This window comes from Centropristis striata, chromosome 23 (assembly GCF_030273125.1).
Source record: "Centropristis striata isolate RG_2023a ecotype Rhode Island chromosome 23, C.striata_1.0, whole genome shotgun sequence".
Taxonomy (NCBI): Eukaryota; Metazoa; Chordata; class Actinopteri; order Perciformes; family Serranidae; genus Centropristis; species Centropristis striata.
In genome coordinates, this window is record NC_081539.1 from 11,843,794 (window position 1) to 11,868,426 (window position 24,633).

At 39.3% G+C, this 24,633-nt stretch overlaps 1 protein-coding gene and 1 long non-coding RNA gene across 2 annotated transcripts; one reads left to right on the forward strand and one right to left on the reverse strand.

Moving 5' to 3' along the window:
• The first annotated feature begins 336 nt into the window (after nt 1–336).
• On the forward strand, nt 337–5,276 carry LOC131962015 (uncharacterized). Its single transcript, XR_009389905.1, has 3 exons — nt 337–373; nt 735–780; nt 4,821–5,276. It is a non-coding gene; the product is annotated as an uncharacterized LOC131962015 (long non-coding RNA).
• Nucleotides 5,277–14,085: 8,809 nt separating this feature from the next.
• On the reverse strand, nt 14,086–20,603 carry LOC131962014 (dermatan-sulfate epimerase-like protein). The gene has a single exon (XM_059326959.1). The coding sequence runs from the start codon at nt 19,649–19,651 to the stop codon at nt 15,974–15,976; it is 3,678 nt and encodes a 1,225-aa protein (XP_059182942.1). The 5' UTR covers nt 19,652–20,603; the 3' UTR covers nt 14,086–15,973.
• Between the last annotated feature and the right edge of the window lie 4,030 nt (nt 20,604–24,633).

A 24,633-nucleotide genomic window follows, 5' to 3' on the forward strand; every position in this document is an offset into this window, starting at 1 on the left:
ATTCAAATCCTACATCGTCTCATCTTCTTGCATGATTGTCGGTTTCGGAAAGTCACTGTGCTCTGCATGGTCAGTTTCTCTTTTTCTCCATCATCATCACAACAACAAATCGGGGAATATGTTTTGAAAAAGTTGTGCGCATTCCTCCAGTAGAGTCTGGAAATGAGGAGAATCTATGACAAGGAGCCCTGAAGTTGTTTTGGCAGCTGCTGGTGGCCTTGTGGTGATGCCTATTTATGTTGTTGTTTCCTTTCATTTGTCACAGAATATCGCCTTAAAGTGTGGACATGAGCTGCGAGCAATTTGGAAAAGAGGGATTCTTTGGTTTTTCCTTCTTTTGTTGTTTGAATTGAAGACTTTGAGGCCGGAAAAGGTAAATATATCCAATATTCATAAGAACAAAGCTAGCATTTGAGGGGAAAAAAAGCGTAATTTTGTGTAAGAATTTTTTCTTTTTCTTTTCTTGCTTTATCAATAACCTTATAACCCCGAAAGGGAAGTTTGGTTAATTCCAAAGGCAGTTGACTAGGAACAGTTTAAGAAATGTTCAGTTTATCTTATAATGTATAGATATATAGATACACTTGCACTTTTTGACTTACTGTAATGTGCCTTCATCATATTAGATATGGCTACTGTCATAAATCATTCTGCAGTTTAACTATAACATTTTCACATTTTAATTTCTAAATTGTTTTTTATACATTGATATCAATGGCTTCATATCATTCCAGCAAAATGGAAAACGGCGTTCAGCTGCCGGCAAAAGTCTGCATTGAGGTTTGTATTTTTCATTCGTCTTAGTTTTAATTTAGTTGTGAACTTTGTTTTCAAATTCAGTTAGTTTTAAATTAGAGTGATTTTGCTGGTTTTAGTTTAGTTTTCATTTTTGGAAGGGCTTAGTTTTTGTTTAGTTTTTATTATTTTTTTGTGATAGTTTTAGTTTTCAGCGCCACTGCAAAAAAAATGTGATTTGTAATTCATGGGCGAATTGAAGACATGCACACCATAATAACTGAACAGTTTACAAACGAAGGACATTTTCACTATATTTTAGTTAGTTTTGTAACCGCACAATACAGTTTCAGGTAGTTATCATTTTTTAAAAAACTCTAGTTTTTATTTTTATTTCAGCAAACGAAAATGTTTTTTTCAATTCTAGCTTTCAGTATTTCATTAGTTTTTGTTAACTATAATAACCTTGGTCAATATAAATATCAAAACAAGCTCAATTAGCTACTTCAACCCACAAATAGTGAAGTGCAGTTTTACATAATAGGGTGGCTCAAAGTCTTGTTTGATTGGATGAACTTTTGTAGAGGCCCCTGAGTGCAGGAATAGTCTTTAAACACTTCAAAACCCCTTCACTTTTTACAGGAAGAGAAAATATAGGGATTTTGATGTAATTTTTGACATATATTTGGCAGAGTTGAATGAACAACTACACAATTCACAGGGACACGGGATTAAAACTGGGAAAATGTATTTTTCATTTCACTGCGACTTTAAACTCTTTTACAACTCACACTTTAAGCTCAAGCACCATGAGACTTGTTCCAGTTTTGCATCTACAGTTTGAATAACCTTCCTGGTACTTAACTTGGAAATGTCTGACTCTTAAGAGTTGACGAGGAGCACCTGAACGCATCATTAGTTTTAACCTCTGTGAGGATCAACCGCCTCATTTGTAGAAAGAGACACAGGTTCATCCTTGCCTTCAAATCAAGCCTCTGAATTGAATCGCAGCGTGTAAACACCCTCTTTGGTGTTGTGTCAAGTGATTACTTTAACTAATTCGTTTTGGTCCTGTTGCTTCTCCTCTTGACAGCTTCATCTTTTATTTTCATCACTCGTCCCATGTCGCAGGTGCAGGACACCGACGGCGAGGGAGATGCTCTCAGTCTCACAACACAAATATCTCCTATTGCTTAATAACAACTGACATTCTGCAGATTGCCTAGCTCCCACCTGGACTGTGCTTATATGAATAATATAATCTACAACGTTCATATTTGTGATTGCACATACAGTAAATGTTTGGCAGAGTGTGCGTGCAGAATGACAATCAAAAGAAAAGAAAAAAGAAATATGCATCAACTGATTACAGTCAGAATGAAGCCACTTACACACACATACACTCCTACGCACGCACGTACACACCCTCCCCTGCTGTGGAGGATATTTTCAATTAATCAGGCTCTCTCATCAATAATTCATCGCCCCTGCAGCCAGTCACTCTTCTCCAGCCATTTAATGAGGCAGCCCAGCCAGAGGGACACCATCCACACATTACTCCTATTATAGTCAATGCTCAGGAGCAAAGCCACTGTGACCACGGCTGCTTATTAAAGTAATGCCATCATTTGGTGCCTTCCAGTCAAATCAAAACCTGTCAGAGACTGTTTGCAAAAGGACACAAATGACAATAAGTAAACACCCCGAGAGCCAGCATGCAGCCGTGTCACCTCTCTGTCACAGGGAGGAAAAAAAAACGTCAGGTTGCTAATCTGTACTGCAGGAATTCAGGAGACCAGAGGAGGTTTGTCAGAAGCGATGAATTATTAAAACCAACTTTGCTGTGACAGAAGAGAATGTCCCGGTTTGATAACATTTTTTAAGGTGAAATTGCAGCCATGATTTAACACATAACCCCAAGAGTCAGGAGAGCAGCTGTTGAAAACCAGCTCAGAGTAAATCTCCAATCTTTCACATACAGTAAATTCTCCAACATGTTCTGAGCTCCACAGTCTCTAAATTATGTGTATTTTTTGTACAAAAGCCTTCTCATTTAGTGCATTGTTTCTTCTTTTTAGCATTCATGGCAGAATGTGATAAATAGAGGGATGAATTGGTCTTTCTAGTCAAACTTCAAACATGTATTCTGGCATTGAAGTGACATCCATTAGGTTCCTATTTTCTTTGATTTCTCTGATACATTTGGTGATAAACAAACATCTCTTTGGTTTTTATTTTCCCACTTAATTTCTTTCTTGTCTGCATTCTGAAGTCACAGAGCGCTTCGTCTTTGGAAAGGCACCAACATCTGCAACTGTTGTTGTTCTGGTGCAGCTCCACTTTCCTGTGCAGCATACTTGCCTTCCCCTAAGCGAGTCACTTTTCATGCTGCCCACTTCTTCAGTTTACTCCAAACAAACTGCTGCAACTGTTTGTGAAAAAGTTAAACAAACCACCTCATCAGTACAAGAGGATTTCTCTGAGATAGCAGATAGAACAGAAAGGTCTAAACTAGTATGAATGGCTGAAGAAATGAATGAGAAATGAATGATTTCAGAGAAAAGGGTGTGGATTCTTATTTTAATTAAGAAAGGAGACTTAAAGGTGACACCTGGAGTTTTATCAGGATCAGTTTTATTTACATAATCAGCGTTTTGCACCACAAAGTAGTGTGTGTGCATCTACAAGACAGAAAGCTAAACAAATTTTCACCTCACATATTTGCTGACTTTGTGAGTATTTACCTCAAACAGAAAAAGCTACCAACTGTGTGCTAGCTACAAGCTAGCTAGCAATGGACTCAGAATCAGTTTTTTTCTGTCATTTCCCTCCAGTTTCTCTCCATTTTCATCAACACTTTTTTATTCAAGCAGTAGCATTTTTTCTGCTTGTGTGGATGTTAAAACCTGTTTGCGTTTGGCCCTCTTTATAGAGAATTGGGGGTTATAGGCAGTAGATTTTTAGGGGGGGATAGCAGGTCAATAGCAGATGCCACATCTTTCTGTATGTAAGCAGATTCATGAAGCCCTGATTCACGCAATTTTGCTCAAGCAGAAGCTTTTTTTTAACTTGTGTGGACTCTAGTTGTTAACCTTTTTACGTTCAGCAAAGGTTGTGGGCAGTAGATTTTTAGGGGGGGATAGAAGGTCAACAGTATCTGCATGAATTAATCTGCATTCAAAATTAATGTATTAATCAATAAACCAATGATTAAACATATTCAGCTGTATAATGCATCACAACATTAATATTTGGCTTTATGAGATCCATTTGAATGCTCAGTTATGTCCCATAAGTTGTTCAGGAATTTTTGGGTTGATACCATTTGTTCACATATGGTACAACACATATGATGTAGAATGAAGCCAATTTTTTTTAAATATCGTGAATCATGGCATGATTGGTAGCAATGTATCTGCTAGGTATATCAGTATTTTTTGCCTTAAAATTCAAACCTCTACAGCCTCTGAAAGGGAAATATACAACAGGGCCTTCCGAATGCTAAGGGGTTACAAATTAATAAAGAATTTTTTATGAAATAATACTATTATATTCTTAAAAATATAACTAATAGAGTTGTTGCATGCTAAAAGAAAGGTTAAAGGAGGTAACAGACGGGCTTACCACTGCTTTCAACATGGAAAATTGGATAATCAATGACAGAAGACATTCTGGTTAGATTTAAAATCGTAGCTGGAGCACAACAAACTGAAAACAGACAAACGTTGTGGCTCTTTTATGCAGTTCTTCCTGTACCCCTCTGGTCATTTCATCCTGTGACAGAACAGGTCATCGAGGACAATTTAACAATCATCATCACTCCGTACCAGCAAAGATGACACCTTTTACTGTCACCTCTTACAAGGTGACACCTTTTTTGTTGTTTTGTTTCTTCTACCTTTCCTGTCTACCTGTTACATCTGTAAAACTACTGTTTCTCACATCAGGAACAGAATCAATGTGCAAAAGGAGTCAGACTCCCTTTAGGAGTAGTAATGGTATTGTTCCGGCCTTGTTGAATTCTTCTTAGCATTTCTTATCATCTCCATTTATTATTCAATTTTTTAATTTTTTTTGCAAAGCAGGCCAAGAATGATGATCTCTAAGGAACACAACCATATGAGCAGAGAATCTGACCATCTGGCTTCCTCTGCAGCTCAAAATCGCGGGGGATAAGAGAAGAGTGACGAATGTCCCGCGTCTCCTGCCGCCTGTCAGTGTCAAGATGTCTCTTTTAAAAATAAAACATTGTTGATGGAAGCTGCACAGAGCCAATATTATGATGATGTTAAAAGTTTTTCTTTAAAGAAAAGATGGGAAAGTCACCACTAGGGAAAAAGAAAAAGGTGTTGCATTGTTGGATTGTGCAGACAGCCACACCGGGTGGGACAGTTATGGGAAGGGGATGATATAAAATCTGTGTAGAGTAAAACGATTGTCTTATCTCTGAGGCTCACATTGCAAAATACTTCCCCCAGTCAGGTCTCCTGTCAATTCTTCATTGTCGGATGGAAGTAGCTCTAAAAACTGTGAAATGAGAATGTAGCCCCTTTCATTGTGTCGTTTCATGCCGGGACATTTACGGCTCTGTAACGTCTCGCCTCCACTATGAACGTGCCCGAAGCGGGATGCCGGGATCAAATGATCCACCAATTTTCGGCCTCCAGAGGTAATCACAGAGGTGGAAAATTGGTGGGAATGTTGGAAGAGGACCACTATGAACGGGCCATCGGGGCAAAGCGGGATATTTGACGTCTAACACACACCTCATCCAATCACTGTTCACTGTGGCCACAGTCGCTAACTGGGCACATCGTCCGTCGTTTATTGTAAATCAACTGGCATGCTAACTGTACACGTGGTGTCTGCTGCTGATCGTAAACAAACCGGTTACTGTGCCCAGAGTGTCCGGTGCTTGTTGTGAACAAACAGAGATTGTGAGATTGTGAACAAACACTGTACAATAACAAATAATAACCTGGTTCATTACATACTGTCTATGCACTTTATGTGTTTTTTATGCACACTGTTCATTGCACCTTATTTGTTTCATAGCACCAACATTTTTATACTGTATATTCATATTTATTCTGCACTGGAATTCCATTCCACTCCTTAATACATACTCTTCTTTAGACACTTTATTTTTTATTGTATTTTATTGTATTTTTATATCTTATTGCTTGAAGTATGCCTAGGTTGTTCTTTTTATTTAATTGTGTTGTCATTGTCTATCTATCTAGATTGCTAAGTAACCACATCCTGCTGCAGCACATACAGTCATGGAAAAAATTATTAGATGATTGTTTTCTTCAATTTCTTTTTCATTTTAATGCCTGGTACAACTAAAGGTACATTTGTTTGGACACATACAAAGATAAAAACAAAAATAGCTTATAAGAGTTTAACTTAAGAGCTGATATCTAGACATTTATCATGGTTTTCTTGATAATTACTGGTTATCATCAAGAAAACCATGGAAAATGGCTAGATATCAGCTCTTAAATTAATAACATAAAACTAATATTTTTTTTCCATGACTGAACATACTGTACTGCTACAGAGTAAACTGTGCAACCTATTAGCACTGTGCTACTGTGCAGCACTGCTACTGCTCTGACTATTGTCTCCTCCCACAATCCTCCCACCTCGTTCCGCGACGCCAGACTGCACTAAGAAAGGGCATGAATATGACGCCTTCGCAGGATCAACACTCAACACTATGAATGCCCTAAGACTAAAAGCCGGCACAGATCTTATAGCGGGAAATTTGCGGGACCGCACTATGAAAGGGGGCTCATGTAAGTGAGGACGGGAAGAAGAAATCCTGCAGACTTCACACCAATCTGTTGCTCTGCTGTAATTTCCAAGGCACACTGTGACCAATGTCACAGGGGCCGTTACTCCTCCTCAAGACATAAATTCCACTAATTAGAGTTCAATGACTCATGGTTGATGTAATTAGGCCGGATGGGACGCCCCCACAAAAACTGTATGACATGCACTCATCTCCTTTTTCTATCTCTCCTATCTGTCCTATTGTGTGTAACATAAAACATGAAAACGATCCCCTCGGCAGACATGCCCTGCCTAAACACGGTGCAGGAGAGCGGTGGCCGCGGCAGCACTTTGACAGGCGGGTTATGGTTTCTGGTCCCAGTAATGAAGGACTACAGAGTGTGTCATCCAGGAAAAAGGGCCTCTCCCCCGTCTGTCTGTCGGCCAGCCAGCTGGATTCAATCCTACACCTCAGAATAACACCAGGCCTGTAGCATGGCCGCTCTCTGCTTTAATAGGCAGTGGCTAACCCTTTCCATCACAGAATCGGTAAACTCACATTAGTCAAACAAGAGCTAAATCATTTCTTTTTATCTCTTTTTTCCAGCTTGCACATCATTCTGCTCGTTTTCTGCACAGCCAGCAAACCGCAGCGGTTGAAACAGGAGAAACAGAGCACAAAGTCATAGTACAGTGGCTCGATTTCCAAGAGTCAGGGAGCTCTGTCTGCGCCGCAAAACTGTCTACCATATATACAGAACAAGAGAGGGGATTAACCAAAGTGTCGGGGGAGACAGGTTAAGCTGGTTGATACTGAAGGGTGCCACTTCCAAAGTCAAAAAGTCAGAAACTTCTCAAATTCCTAAGTCATAACGTCATGTCATGTTGCTAAGCAGGGAAAATTCAATTTCCACAGACTTTCATTCGACTTTGAGACAGAGGCATGGTCAGAAAAACTCTTAAGCTTTCGGGAATAAAGTAAAACCGGCTGAAAATATTCTGTTTGCAAATAAACAAATGTAATTGAAATGCACCCGGGACCTTGAAATCCTCAGAGAACACATTATTAATCGTCCAGCTCTGCAGTTAATGTGGAATTATCTCATTTTGACAAATTCAGACGGAAAATTATGTTTTCTGTCAAACTGAGGGGAAAAAATTGGCAGTGAGGACTGTTTGGAGCCTTAAGGAGTGTTTTTGATTCACAACTGTGAGCCAGCTTGAGTGTAGAAATCTGCCTGAAGTGAAATTCAAAATGCCTCATCTGGTCTGATTTCCCTGCGTTATAAGACCAGACTGGGCTTCATTAGCAGTTGCCGCTGTTCTTTATTGGCACCGAAGATCCCATTTTCGCTGCAGAAATGACTTGCCACCAGCTGCAAATTGACAACGCGCCATATTTCCTCGCAAGTCAACTCTTATTAATGGCAATTCCCGGGATGTGCGCCTTCCAGTCTCCAGACGCAGCGGTGTCATCAGCAGGTAAATTTGAACAGTGGGATGTGAGGACCTCACAGGCGTTGTTTACCAAAGTGAAAGTGACTAAATGTGAGAGAGCGGCATCTGCAGCTGCTTACACCTTGTCGGTGAGGTCTCATGCATCCTCTGTCATCTGAAGGACACACATCATATTGAAGTTTTAAAACTCTTTAACAATGGCGCCGTTGCTCCCCATCAGCGGGCTAATTCTCCGACACAATAGCCTTACACGGTATCGATGATTACTCCTCTCCAGAATATCAGGCTGCTCTCTGACTGATGGTAGCTGCAGCAAAGGTTAATTAATGAGCAGTGGCAGGAGCGATGGCTGCCGGCGAGGGGGAGGCTCTCCTGGGACTCGGAGTCACCAGTGGCGAAAGATAAAGGTGGAACAGCGAAGGGTATGACTACTCAGCTGAAATTGAGTCCGCTTTTCTATCTGGATAACCTCCATGTGCTTAATAGTCTGAGAGAGCTACTTGATCACTAACCCAAGCTGCTGCATGGAATTTGATTATAATGCAGCTTTTCATCATTCCCTATATAAAACCTTATTTCATGCAATGATTACGTAGCGGTTATCAAACATCAAACATAATCTATGAGGCAACCTTCGAGCTGGCATTAGTTCTGCAAAACTGCTTCTTGTCATCAGACATCAAAAGATTTACATAAAGCATATTTGTCTTCCTGCGCAGCGGCGGTGTTTTATTTCCAGATGGGAAATAAACACTGTGACATATAGCTTTATTTTTATCCCGTTTCTTAGACGCCAATTAAATTTCATTGGTAGAGATTATAGACCTAATGTGTGAACTAGCCTGATTAGCTTTAAAGGGAAGCTTAATGTTTTGTGACATGCTGTTAAAAAGTACATTATGAAGTGATCTACAGTATGCTCCATGCATCTTAAAACATATACAATATGGAACACTGTGTTATAGAGTACCCTTGTAAAATCTAAGCTTAATCAATGGTTGACAAATAATTTACTTATGCATTATACAGGTGCATCTAAATAAATTAGAATATCATGGAAAAGTCCATACTTTTCAGAGGCCAACATTTCCATAAATTAAATTTTTTTGAGACACTGAATTTTAGGTATTCATAAAGTGTAAGCCATAATCATTTTAATTAGAAGAAGTTAAATTAATTAAGACATGCAATGTTTCATTCTGTGTGTAATGGAGTTATATCATGAGTTATTTCCACTTTTTGAATTGAATTACTGACATAAATCAACTTTTTTTATGATATTCTAATTTATTGAAATGCACCTGTCAGATATAAGATATTATTAAGAGCAACTTTTGGGTTCCTAGGGTGTCAAGTCACTAATATTTTCTCACTTTCTTATAAGTCAACTACAGAAGGGCCAGGTAGGAGAAAAATATAATGAGAGCAGGGGAAAAATTAAGTATGCACTTCAATAAAAAAGTCAAATGCAAGAATAAACTAAACTTTGAGTTCAGTCAAGAAGACTGCAAGCTACAACCTGATTTTCCTCAGTACATCTAATATATGTCTAAAAAATTCACATACATTACATTAAAGCAGATTTTCCCAAAACAATAGTTGTGGTAGCTAATACCAATAATATCTCATTTATGTGTAGGGGGATTTTAGTTCTACTACACCTTTAAATATTATGGTTGTTGCTATAATTTATGACATTGATGAAAATCAGGTTGTAGCTTGCAGTCTATCTATCTAACTGTTCGGATAGAAAACAATGTTACTCTGATGACTTGTTGACACGGAAACAACAAATCTGTGAATGTCTTTCCAACTTTACCGAACACAAAATCCTACCTGGCCCCAATCCTCTTCAACACCTCAATAACTGCACTTATAAAGGGTTAAAGTCCCTTAATAAAGTGCTGTTAAATATCAATTCTGTTAGGCATGACAATAAATGCATATTGTAAAAATAAATATTTCTTACTTTCTGATGAGTATCAGATTTTAAAAACCTGGTAAGCCAAAACCCGTTCTCAGTCAAGTCTTATAACAAAACCCTGAATCCCAAAAAGTTGGTACGCTGTGAAAAATGTAAATAACAAAAAAAAATGCAAATATTAAATTTTGAGCTACTGCAGTACAAACACAAGATATTTAACATTCAAACTGATACACTTCTGTAAACATATACAATTCTGAATTTGATGCATTCTGTTTTTATTTACGTTTTACATTGTGTACCAACTTTTTTTTCCAGAATTGGGTGTTAGCATGTGACCTGGGAACGCTTGAAAAGCTGGGGGTTTTGGCTGGGGAGAGGGATGTCTGCTGCCACCGCGATCCGACCCTGGATAATCGGATGAAAATGGATGGATGGGATGGGGTTAGAAAATAAGTTGTTTTAATATAATTAATTATGAATGTATTTAGTTTCAACCTTTTAAGTTTTGTACAATGGATGATTCATCTGATTCTACTGCACAGCATTTTTGACATTTTTGATTTTTGACATGTATTCCGAGATGAGGGTACAGTCATGGAAAAAATGATTAGACCACCCTTGTTTTCTTCAGTTTCTTGTTCATTTTAATGCCTGGTACAACTAAAGGTACATTTGTCTGGACAATTATAATGATAACAACACAAATAGCTTATAAGAGTGTAATTTAAGAGCTGATATCTAGATATTTTCCATGGTTTTCTTGATAATGTTTTTGATTATTTTCCAGAAACCATGGAAAATGGCTAGATATCAGCTCTTGAATTAAACTCTTATGAGCTATTTTTGTTTTTATTATTATGTATTTGTCCAAAAAAATGTACCGTTAGTTGTACTAGGCATTAAAATGAAGAAGGAACAATGGTCTAATAATTGTCTCCGTGACTGTATTCATCTACTTAAATCTAAACTAAAATAAATGTATACACTCTGGATGTATGTATCCTCTGTCATACTGTTATAATGAAAAGATTGTCTTGTGGAAATAGAAATGTAATATTTATACCTAATCTTGTGTGGTAGAACTGTAGTTGCTGTTGCCATGTTGTTTATTTCTGAGGTTTATTTAAGGACACACCTGACAGACAGAATGTGCAAACACGTCGTTCCTGTCTCTCTTTTTTCATTTAAATGTAATTCATTAATAAATGAGTGTCTATCCGAGTATCTTGGTGTGCGCTGGAACTTTGATTTTTGATTTGCTGTGGTTTATCCTGCGCCAGCTTAGCACCCATGGGAGAATCACTGCTGTGCATGGGGTGTTTTCGCTTTCTTTAATTTTTCATACAAGAGTTATGAGGCATTAATGAGAGCTTTTTTGGAGGATAGGGGGTGATCTCTCCAGCTGGTGTTTATCTTCCTCCAGCACAACACTTTCTGTCTTTTTAGCTGCAGGGCATCTATATTACAATCAATGTATTAACTATCTATTAACTTTTACAAATAAGGCCATCAAGTCTGCAGTTATCATGCTAATGAAAGTCATTAGCAAAGGGTCAGGGGTCACTAATCTACAATAAGTAACTGAATTGCAGTTGTTAATGTTAATAAGTTATTGACTTGTAAAGGGTGTCTTTCTTTCTCCAGCTGTAGGTGCTAATAAATAGTTAATAAATAGACTGTGGTGCAGAGACCCTGCAGTGCTCTGCAGGCAGCAGTGTGGAGGAAGTATTCAAAACAGAAGTATTATCAGCAAAATGTTCAAAAAGTCAAAAGAAAACTGTTCATTCTGCAGAAAAATAGCCCCTGTGAGAGATATATTGTTATACGTGAAATGTTCAGATAGTGAAGTGCTGCAGAGTAAAAAATATCATATTTATTTCTGAAAGGTAACCTAGAATTCTTAAGTAGTATAAAAAAGCAACACTTGAGCAGATATACTTAGTTACTTTTCACTTCTGAATGAAGCCAATAACAAACCTAATAGAGCTGAAAGACATAGATCTGCACCCCAAGTATCTCCCATTAGAAGAAAGCATTGAACACAACATTACAATTTTTTTGTCTGAAGCTACTTAGTGTCTATATTACATCTATTCTTTTCAACTCTAAAGTTAAATAGCAGCCATAAAGCCTTTCAGTACTGGCTTGTACTCTATATAAAGCATCAGTAAATTATTAATGAAGCATTAGTAAAGTAATTAGTTCCAACAGCAACTTATTTCATGAGAAAGTGTCACCATAAAGTCTAATAATAGCTGTCAAAGTAAAAAATATTGTACCACTTTATACTTTTTTCCACTACATGTTGGAAGCCAATATTGTAATTTTTACTCCACTTTATTTGATATTAGTTACTTTGGACTTTTAGCTTTGTCGTTTTCTTTTTTTATGATTTTTGTTTTGTTGTTTTTTGCAAGCAATTTTTTTTAAACTTATTTATGTATTTATTTATTTCTATCTCTTTCTTATCTTTGGATTTGTGACAGGTATGACTCACTAACATCATTATATTTTATTGTTATGATGTGTTTTTGGAGATACTTCAATCTATATATATATATATATATATATATATATATATATATATATACGTCAAATAAATAAAATTGGAAAAAAAGAAGTTAGCTCCAGCTTTACCCACTGCAACATTAAAGTGATGCTGATGACACATTAATAAATCAGTTATTATATTCCAGTAATATGATTCTGAAATAGGCCTTTCTGCATAATGACCACTTTTGAAACCCTGATTCCAAAAAAGTTGGGACACTGTAAAATGTAAATAAAGAAATACTCTATATATAACAACAAAAAATATAAGTATCTGTACGTATATTAAGTATACATTTCGTTTTTAAGCTAATACGATTCTACTTTTATTTAAATAAGATTCTGAATGCAAAACTTCTTACTTGTAATGGAAGACTTATATGTGTCATATTTAGTGGTGGAAAGTAACTAAGTACATGTACTCAAGTACTGTACTTAAGTATAATTTTGAGGTACTCTAGGTACTTTACGTGAGTATTTCCATTTTATGCAACTTTATACTTCTACTCCACTACATTTTAGAGGCAAATATTGTACTTTTTTTTTACTACATTTAGCTGACAGCTTTAGTTACTTTACAGGTTGAGATTTAACATAAAAACATGATCAATTTAAAGTGATTAGACGTTTTTAAATTAAATCTTATAACAGTATATTAAGTAATTAAATGAGCCCTGTCTTCAATACAAATAATCCAATAATATATTTAGAATATATAAAACAATCTGTGTGGGTCCATTCTGCATAACAAGAACTTTTACTTTGATACTTTAAGTACATTTTGATGCTGATACTTTTATACTTTTACTTCAGTAAGTTTTGAATGCAGGACTTTCACTTTTAGTGGAATATTTTCACAGTTTGTTATCAGTACTTTTACTTAAGTAAGAGATCTGAATACTTATTCCACTACTGGTCATATTGCTAATTTTACTTACTTCACTTCTTGCACCACAATTAGCTACCTTGACACACAGCTTGTCTGTAAAATCAGAATATTACAGATGAGTATTGATAATGAGATTATTTCCGCACCAACATTTCCTGGATCCAGAATAAATCAGAGGCTACTTATCCAACGAGTCATAACTTGCACAAACCTCCCTCCCAAAGCATTTGCCTGAGGGTTTTTTTTCCCCCATGGAATAATGCGCCCCTGCATGGAAGGATTAGGCACAGAGGGCCCTGCCAAGCGTTAGAGTGTTACAGGAGGGATCAAGAACAAATGAGTAATGAAACAACTGACTCACTGAGACCGGTCTGAGATGCGAGACACGGCATGTGCTCTTTGGAAGCCTGAGGTCCCGTCTCAGTCAGAGCGTGACAAAAGAATTTCTGACATGTTTTTAATTGTTGGCTCCTCCTTGTCATGCACGTCACCCGTACAAGCAATTAGGCTTCTGTCATCCATGTCTAATAAAATGGAGTTTTTGCTGCTGCATAATTGTTGCAGCACAGAGATGTCTGAGTTTACTAGCGGGTTAGATAATGAAACAGCCTATTATTTCCTCTCTCTTTTGTGTTATAGATAGTTTAACATGAGTAAAAATGACAATATCTGCAGCTAACGAGGACTGATGTTATATAATCTCATTCCGTGAGATGATTCACTGCATCCAAACAAAAAGACCGGTTGCCGATATATTTATGAATTTATTATTTTCTTTACATTATCTCCACCTCTTGCTCCCGAGCCCACAGAAAAACCGTTATAAAGAAAATGATTGTAATTCAAGGCCACAGAAGCAAGGAACCATATCCCCACGAGCAAATACAAAACAGAGTTGGTAACAGGATTGCAACACCAAAGTGAAAGCATGTCTGCCAAGTCTACACATTCAAAGACCACAAACATCAAACAGGGTTTTCCGAGCAGTCAAGGGTTTCAGTGTTCGTAAAGAAGAAAACAAACAGGACTGTTTCTAGCTGAGGAGAGATGGATATTTCCAAATGTTTTTTTTTCTGTGTGTGTGTACAGATGCAAGACTATAATTGAGTGAAGCATCTGCATGTTACATGTGATCCATTTACAGATATGTTTAAGCAGGACAGCATCAAAGGTTACGGAGGAGCGTATATTTTTGCCCAGGCCAAGAGCATAACATCACAGAGTAGAAATGGTCTCTGATTTTTTTTTTCTTCTCTTCTTCAGCCATACTTAATATTCATCCCTCGCTCAGTCCACTGCTCACTCTCAAGACAAAAGTCCCCCAAAAAGATCATTGGATATCTGATTGACCACGACAGGAAATTGAAACTGTTTGCATTTCCTCCAGGCCTTTACAGTGAAGACAGCACAACAATAAAACACAGGGTAAGCCTCAGTTATGGCATTTGCAGATTAATATGAGTAGCTGAGGGGGATGCTTTGGAAATTGCTTTGACTAGAAATGTGTCAAAGCTGACAGGTTGTTTTTTTTTTCAGTTTGATCCCTATTAAGCACTTTCCTCTGATCTAATTCAATAAATGCCAAAGGGAGTTATAATAATCATATTCATTCCTGATCCTTTGGGATATGTGTCTTTGGAACCCATAAATACTTCTAACTTTCTTTCTTCTACACATAATATCTTCAGAGGTTTATATATCTTCAGAGGTTTCGTATTTCCGAGCTAATCGAGTACATACAGTAAAGTTAGCTTTGGAAAACGCACTGAATCCCACATACAATCAAAGGAGTCCCTGTGAAAGTGCTAAGCCACCAAGACGCTGTGACATCTCTGAGCTTCAAATAAAATCCCTCTACTGATGTAATGAAAATACAATCCATTTCATTCATATGTCTATATTAGAGCAATAAAGCGTCTTTTTCTCTGCCTTGCAAATGAGTCTATACATTGCAGCATGTTCTAGTTTTAAAGGGAAACAGCACGTGAAGTTCAGATATTAAATTCATGACAGCCAAATCAGTCTTGGAAAATTCTCTCCCAAAGCTGCAAATTAGGAGGCTGTCAATAAAGTCTTAATGAGCTTCATAATGTATCTGTTCCAAACCAGTAAATATCTCTCGACCCACCCCCTCCAGAAAAATAATGCCAGTAATAACAGATATGGATTTTGCACAATGATTTCTCTGACATTACAGATTAGGGATGGGAAAACAAGTCTCATTTCTGATCTCTTACTAACAGTAAATAATCTTGAATCTGTTGTAAAAGGCTGCAATAACATAAAAATGTATGCTGAAATTCAACTCTAGCTCTAAAGTCTCACTCGTAAAAAAAAAAGAGTGCTACAAGTGAGTGTGAAGGGCTGCTGGAGTGGTGGGATGGGGGGTAGAAAACATAAGCTCCCTTCCGCCTATTTTAATGTAAAATATTCCTCCCTCACAAACATCTGTTGCTGTAGTCTGTACAACACCCAAACAAACACAACAAGACATAAAATGCTACCCACTTTCTCCCCAACTTGTAACATCTTTTTAAAATTTAAGGTCAGTGCAAACCAAGAAAAAAAAATTACATAACTTGATGGCAGCTACAGTAAACAAGACAGCTCAACATCAGCTGACCAGCAGCAGCAAGTTAACTGGCAAACCTGGTGTAACCCAGCCTCCTCATCACACTCCCACACACGTCCTCTATTAGTCTGATGTCCTTTCGAGGCATATTTTGTCTCCACATGTTAATGTTGGCTGGTGAAATGTCTCCTTCATACAACAGATTGTACAGGTTTGTGGAGGTGGTGAATAGGAGTTGGTTGAGGGCTGCTGGTGACACTGGCACCCCCAGAAAGGTGTGTATGCTCTCCGCCGTCTCCTGCGGGAAGTTGACCACGTCCTCAAACCTCACTTGGAGGTAGGACTCCTCCGGGAGGCTCTCGCTGACTCTCAGTGTCGCTGCGGTGTGAGCCAGCCACAGATGAGCCAGTATCAGGACGGGGTTGGCCTCAGAACGGGACAGCAGCTTCGGGATGATTTTAAACTCCGGCGCCGAAGCTGGGCACCCGTCACTAACAGCATCCTCCTTGAATATCAAGGAAAGGTGCTGCGGGATGTTTTTAAGAGTGTAAAGGCTGGGTTTGCTGTTATAAACCATGAGATAAATCCACGCTCGAGGGTCCCTCACCAAGTAGATTGTCCTCAGAGAAGCTCCCACGACCTCCTGAATGAAAGGCAGTTTGAGCGTCCAGCTTCCGCTCCGCATGTTGAGGACCACCCGGGCGTTAGGGTACTCCGCAACATGGCGTCTCATCTCCCTAACATACTCTGCGTCTCTGTCCAGACTTGCTCTCAGCTTGCCCTTTAGCTCGGACGCCAGCTCTCTCCTCCTGGATCTTTTCTTTCTGTCCCTAGAGGTGGTGACTCTCTGGGGCTGTTTGACCCTGCTGCCCTCCACCAGCTGGATATTCTGCAAGTGCAGCTTGGTGTTGTGGACCAGCGAGTGCAGCCAGCCCTGAATAATCTTAAACCGTCCTTGCACGGCATCTGACCTTGACCACTCGCAGGCATCGACCAGAGAGTCAAACTCAAACTCAGTCTCAGGAATGTCCACGTGCTCGGTGGGAACTCTTATGTAAACAAAGTCAGAGCTGTTGTCAAAAAGGTGTTTGAGTATTTCTGATCCCGATCCGGGCAGGGTGGTTATGACGACGGTGGGGAGCGGGAGCCGGTGCTGCTCGTACAGTCTGATTTGTTTGTTTACTTCGTTTTTGGCACCCGCACCTTTCCATTTTACCCCACAGAGAAGCTGATCGCAGCTGTTAGACACAAACAGCAGCTCGGCTATCCACAGAATGAGCACAGAGAGGAGGGCATAACGCATCAGCCTGCTGAAGCAGACGTAAAACTTTCTCTGCATGGTCAAAAATCCTATGGCCACGCAGAGAACGACCCCGGCTATCACGTTGACTGTGAACCCAAAGTCAAACAGCTGATTATCACTGCTGATTTGTTTGGGGATGAGTTGAGTCCCAAGGCCATATCTTGTGATTTGATATCTATCCTCAACTTTACAGTGACCTCCAAATCCTAAATAAGCCACCCTGGCTCCTATGTCTTTGTAGTTTGTAGCAATGGAGACTATATTCTCTGTGTTATTTATGGTTAAAGAAAGTTTCACTCCATTTTTGCTATTATCCACAAATCTACAGCTGGACACTTTGACATATGGCCCATGCAACACGTACGCTACTCTGCTCACTGTGCCTGTCATTGGAAATGTGACATTGACATACTGAGTCCACCTCTTTTTAAACTCAGCCGCCTGCTCTGCCTCTTGTATCCTGGTATCAGGGCTGTGACCCTGGCTGTCGAACCAGAACATTTTATAATGAGCGTCCCAGACATCCATCATGGCGCCATTATATCTGTCCATGAATCTGAAAGGAACATATTTAAAGTCAATGTCAAGATTGTGGAAAAAAGCGCTGAGGGACGTCACAGGTGAATCACTCCACTTCTCTACATGGTCGAGCACGAGCAGAGTCTGTGAGTTGAGCAGAACTAAAGCTCTGTACACGCTCTTTAGTCTCATGGCGGGCGAATAAGCCAAGGCCGCCTCCCCACTCACAAACATAGTGTCCCTGTGTGAAGAAGCGACTATCACCTCCCCTCTGGTATCACCTACCCCCTGATCAGTCCAGCGCAGCCACTTAGCACACTCCCCCAACTGACCCTCCCACGGATTGTTACACTGGCTGGTAGGAGACGGGCCGAACACTAAAACATTGTTAAGGTAGCTGAACTTTGGACCATAAAGTGCTTCAGACACAAATACCTGCCCATTAGGAGCAAATGTGAAAGAGTTCTGATCAGGGTGCTCGTGACCCGGGTTAAAGCTGTTCCAGCCTTCTACCCAGGAGTAAGGCTTGTCATGGACAATGTCATAAACTGCACGGCCACCCAGCTTGCCGGACTTAAAGGAGACAAAAGTGTTACCCTGGCTGTTTGGTAGCCCCGCCCCGTATGTAACCACACCCCAGTTTGAGAAAATATGCATCCGAGCTTTTCCAAAGTCGTGGGGAGGCTGAGGCGTGAGGTGGGAGTTGTACCAGATGTATTCTGTGTGAAGTGTAGCCCAGCGCTGGGCCGAAGAATGCCCCATGGGCCCGTCTTTGGGTCGGTGCTTTCTAATTTGTTGAGCCAGCCAGTTGCCCGTCCCGTTCTTCATGACGAATGTGTCCAGGAAAACGAGCTGGCTCTCCGGCCCGTAAAACCAATTGTAGTTGGAGTCCGCTATGCCAACTGTTCTCTGGAACCCCGGCAAGAGGGTGGCATAATAAAACCAGAAGTGCCCCCGCAGCCAGTTGTTCTGCAGGTTGTCAATGTTGAAATGGCGCTGAGCCAAGAAGACATACTGTGTGATGGACTTGGCAGTGTAGCTCCCGTAGGCTACGCCCTCATCCAGAGTCCCATCAACAACATGGTTTAGGAGAAACATAGTTTTCTCCATGTAGCTTACTGCCACTTGTTTCCAGATCATTGACTCAGGGTCATTGTGGGATCCAACCACTATTGCCCCAGTCAGGACGGCTAGTATATTAGTGGTTTGATGGTTGTGGAGATACTGTTTTCCCCACCCCCTGTACTTTGAGAGCTCATACACCTCCACTGTCTCAGAGCGAATTTTCTTCAGGTAAACATCCCTCCGCCGCTCATCCAGGTAGGAGTAAATAAAGTCATAAGCTGTCGCAAACCCAGTGAGAGAGTGCGCCATGGGGACCTCATCGTTAGGGGCACTGGTTACCTTCCAGTCGGGGTATTCAGCCATCCTATCCATAAACTTGATAAGAAACTGCAGGGCAGCAGAGTCCTCTGGGCACAACAGGCAGTAGAGAGCCAGGGGAGGCAGGTTGTTCCCATAAATCTCATTCCACTTGCTTGTAAACTCTGCATGTTTCACAGGGGGCATGTAAACGGGGACATTAGACAACATGGTGAGCGCAGCCGCTCGGATGACTTTAAATATGTGACTGTGGGTGGTGGAGGACCTTTGCCTCAAGTGCAACACATCCACTTGGTTAAAATATAGGTTGGGATGAGAATCAGCAGACTGGAGTTTCCACTGCTCAGTCTCTCTGGCTTGTGTGAGCTTGACCTGCAGCAAGTCATCTGTAAAAATGTCTCTCTCTGTGGCATTGAAGACCCCCGAGAAAGCAGTCCCCACTGCGAACAGTGGAAGTAAAAAAACTGAATATACAACCCAATTCACTGCCATGTTTCCGGGCATTTGTGAGTACATTTTACTGCATTTAAAAATCATGCAAGTGATTGTTTTCTTCCTGCAACGCTTTGCTGTAACTCCAGTTGTTAATTCAGAATAAAAGTCAAGATATATTTGGTGGAGGAGTCCAAAAAAAATCAATAAAACAAATGTTGCAATGTCAAAGTCCGATGCATGATAGTCAAAAGGAGGAAAAAACTTTAGTGCAAGAACAAACACTATCCATATCCACTTGTAACAGTCTTATAACGCATCACAATAATTACACATAAACGTCCGATGGGAAGATTATCTTTTTCATATGTTTTGAATTTAAATCCAAGAGGAAAAATCCTGCACGTTTGCCTCCGTCCTCATAGTAATACGTGTGCTCCTGAAGACTGGCAATCTCCCCCCTCCTCGTGTGCGCCAGTAGCTCATATTGATCTCCTCCCCAAAACATTTCCTCTCGAACAAACATCAGTCAGCCCCAGTCTGTGTCCGGTCCAATCACAGCCACCCAAAGGCACCGTGTGCAGCCCGACCGAGCTGCAACATCCTCGGACATGAACCTCAGCGAACAACGCATCTCCGCAGATAACATTGCTTGGTATCAGCCCGCTGCAGATACTCCAAACTGCCTGGTGCTTAAAATTGCAAATCCTGATCGGGAAAATGATCTGTTTGCATTGTTAAATCGGACCCGTGCTGTCCTTTTTCTTCTTTCTTTAAAAAAAGCTCCACGTTTCTTATCTTCGTTAGTACGGTGAAGTCCGAAAAGAGGAAAGTTGTCGTCACTCCTCAAGTATTCAAAGAATCAGACATTTTTCGGGTTGTCCGCAGGAAACAGTCCACCAGCCTCCCAAAGGATGAATAATCCACATGTAAATGTATAATATCTGCAGGCATAAGTGTGAATCGCTGCCGATCGACACACACATCTTACAAGTAAAGCTGTGTATGTGTGTAATCTCCGGACGCGTCTCCGTTGTGTCCCCCCGACTGTTCAACACAGTCAGTTTGATTGTTTTTCCTGCACTGGATGGAAAATTTCCACTGTACAAACTGTAGAGGGAGCCGTGACTTCAGAAGCCCAGCCTCATCTCTCATGTAGGCCTGAGAGAGAGTGGGAAGGCTGAATATTCATTTCATGAAATCTTTTTCTCCCCCTCTCCTTCACTCTTCCTAACAGGGTGGTTGACTAACGTTATGTTAAATCCCTGTTTAATATTAAGGCACTGAAGCAAAAATGGAGTGCAAAAAAAAGTGGTGATAAATCACCGTTTTCTGGATCCACTAAAACACGTCCAGCACATAATACATAATATTATATTTGCTAACTGGTATTAAAGGAATAGTTCGGCATTTTGTTAAATACATTTAGATATCGTCACCCTGTTGAAATAATCAACTAACTCATTTTTCAAGTTTTGCAGGAAACAAAAAAAACTTCACCAAAAGTGTAACATATGACATTTATTGATCATTTCACTCAAAAAGGATGTAACAAAGGATGACTTACTTAAGAGAAATACATGACTGAGGCAATTTTTTGAACATGCCTTTGTGACTTAAGCAAGATATGGTTACACTTTATTTTGAAGGTGTCTACATAAGAGTCACACAAGCCTGTCAGAAACATGACATGACAAGTATCATGAGCATTAATGTTACTTCAAAGTGTCATTAATGTTCATGACCCATCCCATGTCATGTTTATGACACGCTCATGTCACTCTTATGTAGACACCTTAGAGTAAAGTGTTACCAATATTAGTGTCAACAATAAAACACTGATAAACTAAACTGATAACTAAACAATCTTCCTTTAGCTCTTCTTTGCTGGGTTCTTATCTGATTCCTATGAATGTGGCAAATTGTCAAAGAAATGATGATCTTAAAGGGGTAAAATCACATGATCTGATCAACTGTGGATGTAGGCGATTTTACCATAGGTGGCCGGCATCATGAGGAGATGATTTAGGCACAAAAAAAAACAATTTTGACAAAAAATGACTTAGGCGATTATTTTAACAGTGTGACGATATGATTAATGCCACTTGAGTTTGATAAATATGAAGCTACGTCCAGGAGATGGTTAGTTATCTTTGCATACAGACCGGTAACAAGCTGAAGCAGCTAGCTTACTGCCTCCATTCAAGCAACAAAATGAGCCTATCAGCATCTGTGAACCTTTACATTAAAAATGTGTAGTTCATGTTATTGTAGTGTCTTTAATAAGTACAAAAAACAAAGTTAACAATGGTAATTGGCCAAGGCAAATGCCGTTACTCAGTGAAAAATAATTCACCTCGTTATTCGGTTCCACTCCAAAATGTAATGATTCTTCTTTGACCTATGCTACACTTTCAGCCAAGTTTCATGAAAATCAGGGCCAGTATTTTTTTCCCCCTGTAATTCTGACGATAAACAAGCAGACACATGAATAAATACACCAACCAAATAAAAAAAATACCTCCTTGGTGGAGGTAAAAATGATTATTTGGTTTTATGGGTGTTTTTGGAGATAATATTTCTGGTCAGGATCATTCACTTCTTGTTTGTTTCATTAAACACTTAAGATATAGACTATCAAATCAATTATCAATAATTTTTATCATAATGATGGTCTATAATCTATTTTCCCCACCACTTAAGGGCTTTTTGGGGGAGTTTAGAAACAAGGGGAGATGGACAGAGGGTGTCATATTCTGTACTGATTGTCATTTTGTTATTTGTGATAGTGTGTTATATAAATAAAATAGTCTCGACTAGGCATTAAGTGAGCTTTAGAGATGCTGGTAGATATATTTTGTTACTTTTGCATAAAGCCGATAGCTTTGTCCCCCTTATTCACACTGAGCTAAGCCAACAGGATGCCTGCAACCAACCAATCAAATTTGTACACAAAACATTCCAAATGTGTTTGTTTATTTCCTGTTGCAGGATGAATGACATCAGCTGACAGGAAGTAAACATGGGCCAAAGCTGTTGCTGAGCACAGCAATGGAATTCCATTCAAACGGTCTATAGCTTCTTATTTAAAGAGTGCCATCTATCTCCTCATCTAACTCTGGACATGAAGCACATAAGGAGATTTCCAAAAATCACAAAATACTCCTTGATTGTGTCAGCTTTAGACCAGGCTATCTGTGCCTTCTGTTTCCAGTTTGTATGCTTACCTAAGCTTACTGTCTGTTGTCTTTATACATATCTTTACAGACATGGATACAGGATAAGAATGATATTGATTGCCCCTACACGCCATGGATGTCATGAATAAATAGCATGCAAATACGAAATTCTTGCCTGTGAATATTTTGCATCAAAACTTTGTATACCAGCAGTGAAGCAAATTTGTGAGAGTTGCAACACTTTGTTCAAATTGATTTACAAGCAGATGGTCAAGTACCAGGATCCTGTTGACACAGAGCAGAATCTGGCAGTTTGTTTGAGGAAAGTTGTTGTATAGCCTAAGCTTCTGTAAGCAATATCATTGAAATTCTCTGAGTGAATTACCCTCAGATAAACACTTGCATATATACATGGCTAGGGCTTTTATTGTGAAAGGTAGGATTGGAAGGATCTAGTTTGTCAAGGGTGAAAGGAGTCCTTAAGTTTACTGTCCTGGTTCAGACTACGGGGACTCTTTATACTTTATTTTATAATTCTTATCCTGGCTTATGTCTTTATGCATGGTGCAAAAGCTTGGAAAAATTAAAAGGAAATCAAACATTTATTGCAGCGTAATATTCACAGCTGGAACTCAGGACAAAAACAACAGTTGTAAAATTATATGAACGTGCAAATTAATCACATTAAAAATTGTCCCCAGGGTGAAAAGACCCGAACTCTGAGCAGAAAAATCTTGTCATACAATACCAGAACTTGAAAAGAAAACTATCCTTGTTCTAATTTATTAAAAAGAGAGAGTCTTTGATTAGTATTTACATTTATATCAGCATTTGTAGCAACACAACATGAACTCATTTTACTAAAATAATAATTACAGGCTAAATCTCATTAACATGTTTCACTTAATGTCTCTTTTACACCCTTTTATCTTCAGTCTCTTGCATGTCTTTGCAACACATTTCCTGAGGCAACAGAAACGCATTCAATAACCTCAAAAGCATCCCCCCTTAGAGAAATGTGTGACATTTGCCTGTCCTAACGCACAGCACTGTGCACTCATTGATCACCTCATTCTCTCTATATTAGGTTTCTGTGCGGCAACTTCATTTAATGATGGATCGCTTTCTCTGTGCCCAGTTCACATGTGTCTTCTGCAGCATGCCATCCCACAGGGAACACTGTTGCATGATGGTCCCCCCCCTCCGCCCCTTTCTCGTGCTGCAGGCACACAGTTGGCCTTAACAGGATGGCTGCAGGAAACACGCACAGTACAAAAAAATCTTCCATATGGAGAGGATATGCACTGCTAAAAAAGCGTCCTCAATTTTATGGCGATGATAATTTTGAGCTCACATCAGTCAAATCGGTTCATAAGCAAAAATCATACTTCAAGAATTGAGAAGATGCTTGAGAACTCTAACAGATTTTTTAAAAATCCACTTTAAAGAGTGGACTTCCCAACAGATTTTGTTTTCAGCATATGTTCCTTCCTTCAGCTGCCCACTCGATAGAAGAAAAAAAACAGCACTACCTTGTCCTTCTTTAGGCATATAATACATTACAATTATGTAATCTGATAATATCTATAATTATGTCATCACGACTGTACAGTAGGCTTCTATTTATGTACAAAAATGTCACTTGTTCTTTATTTTCACAATACAATTTATCTATTCTTTTTTTAATAAAACCGTAGAACCATCGAGAGCAGCAAAATGGCTTTAAGTGTTGCTGTAATTTCTCCTAAAACTCATTAAAAAAACAACTACAAAATATGCACCACATGGTAAAAATCATTGCTACAGGCTAAAGTCAACTCAGGGAACACTAATGCTGAAATTAGAGCCCAACTGATATGGGATTTTAGACCAAAACCAAACCAATTTAGAGAGGGAAAATTATTCAAT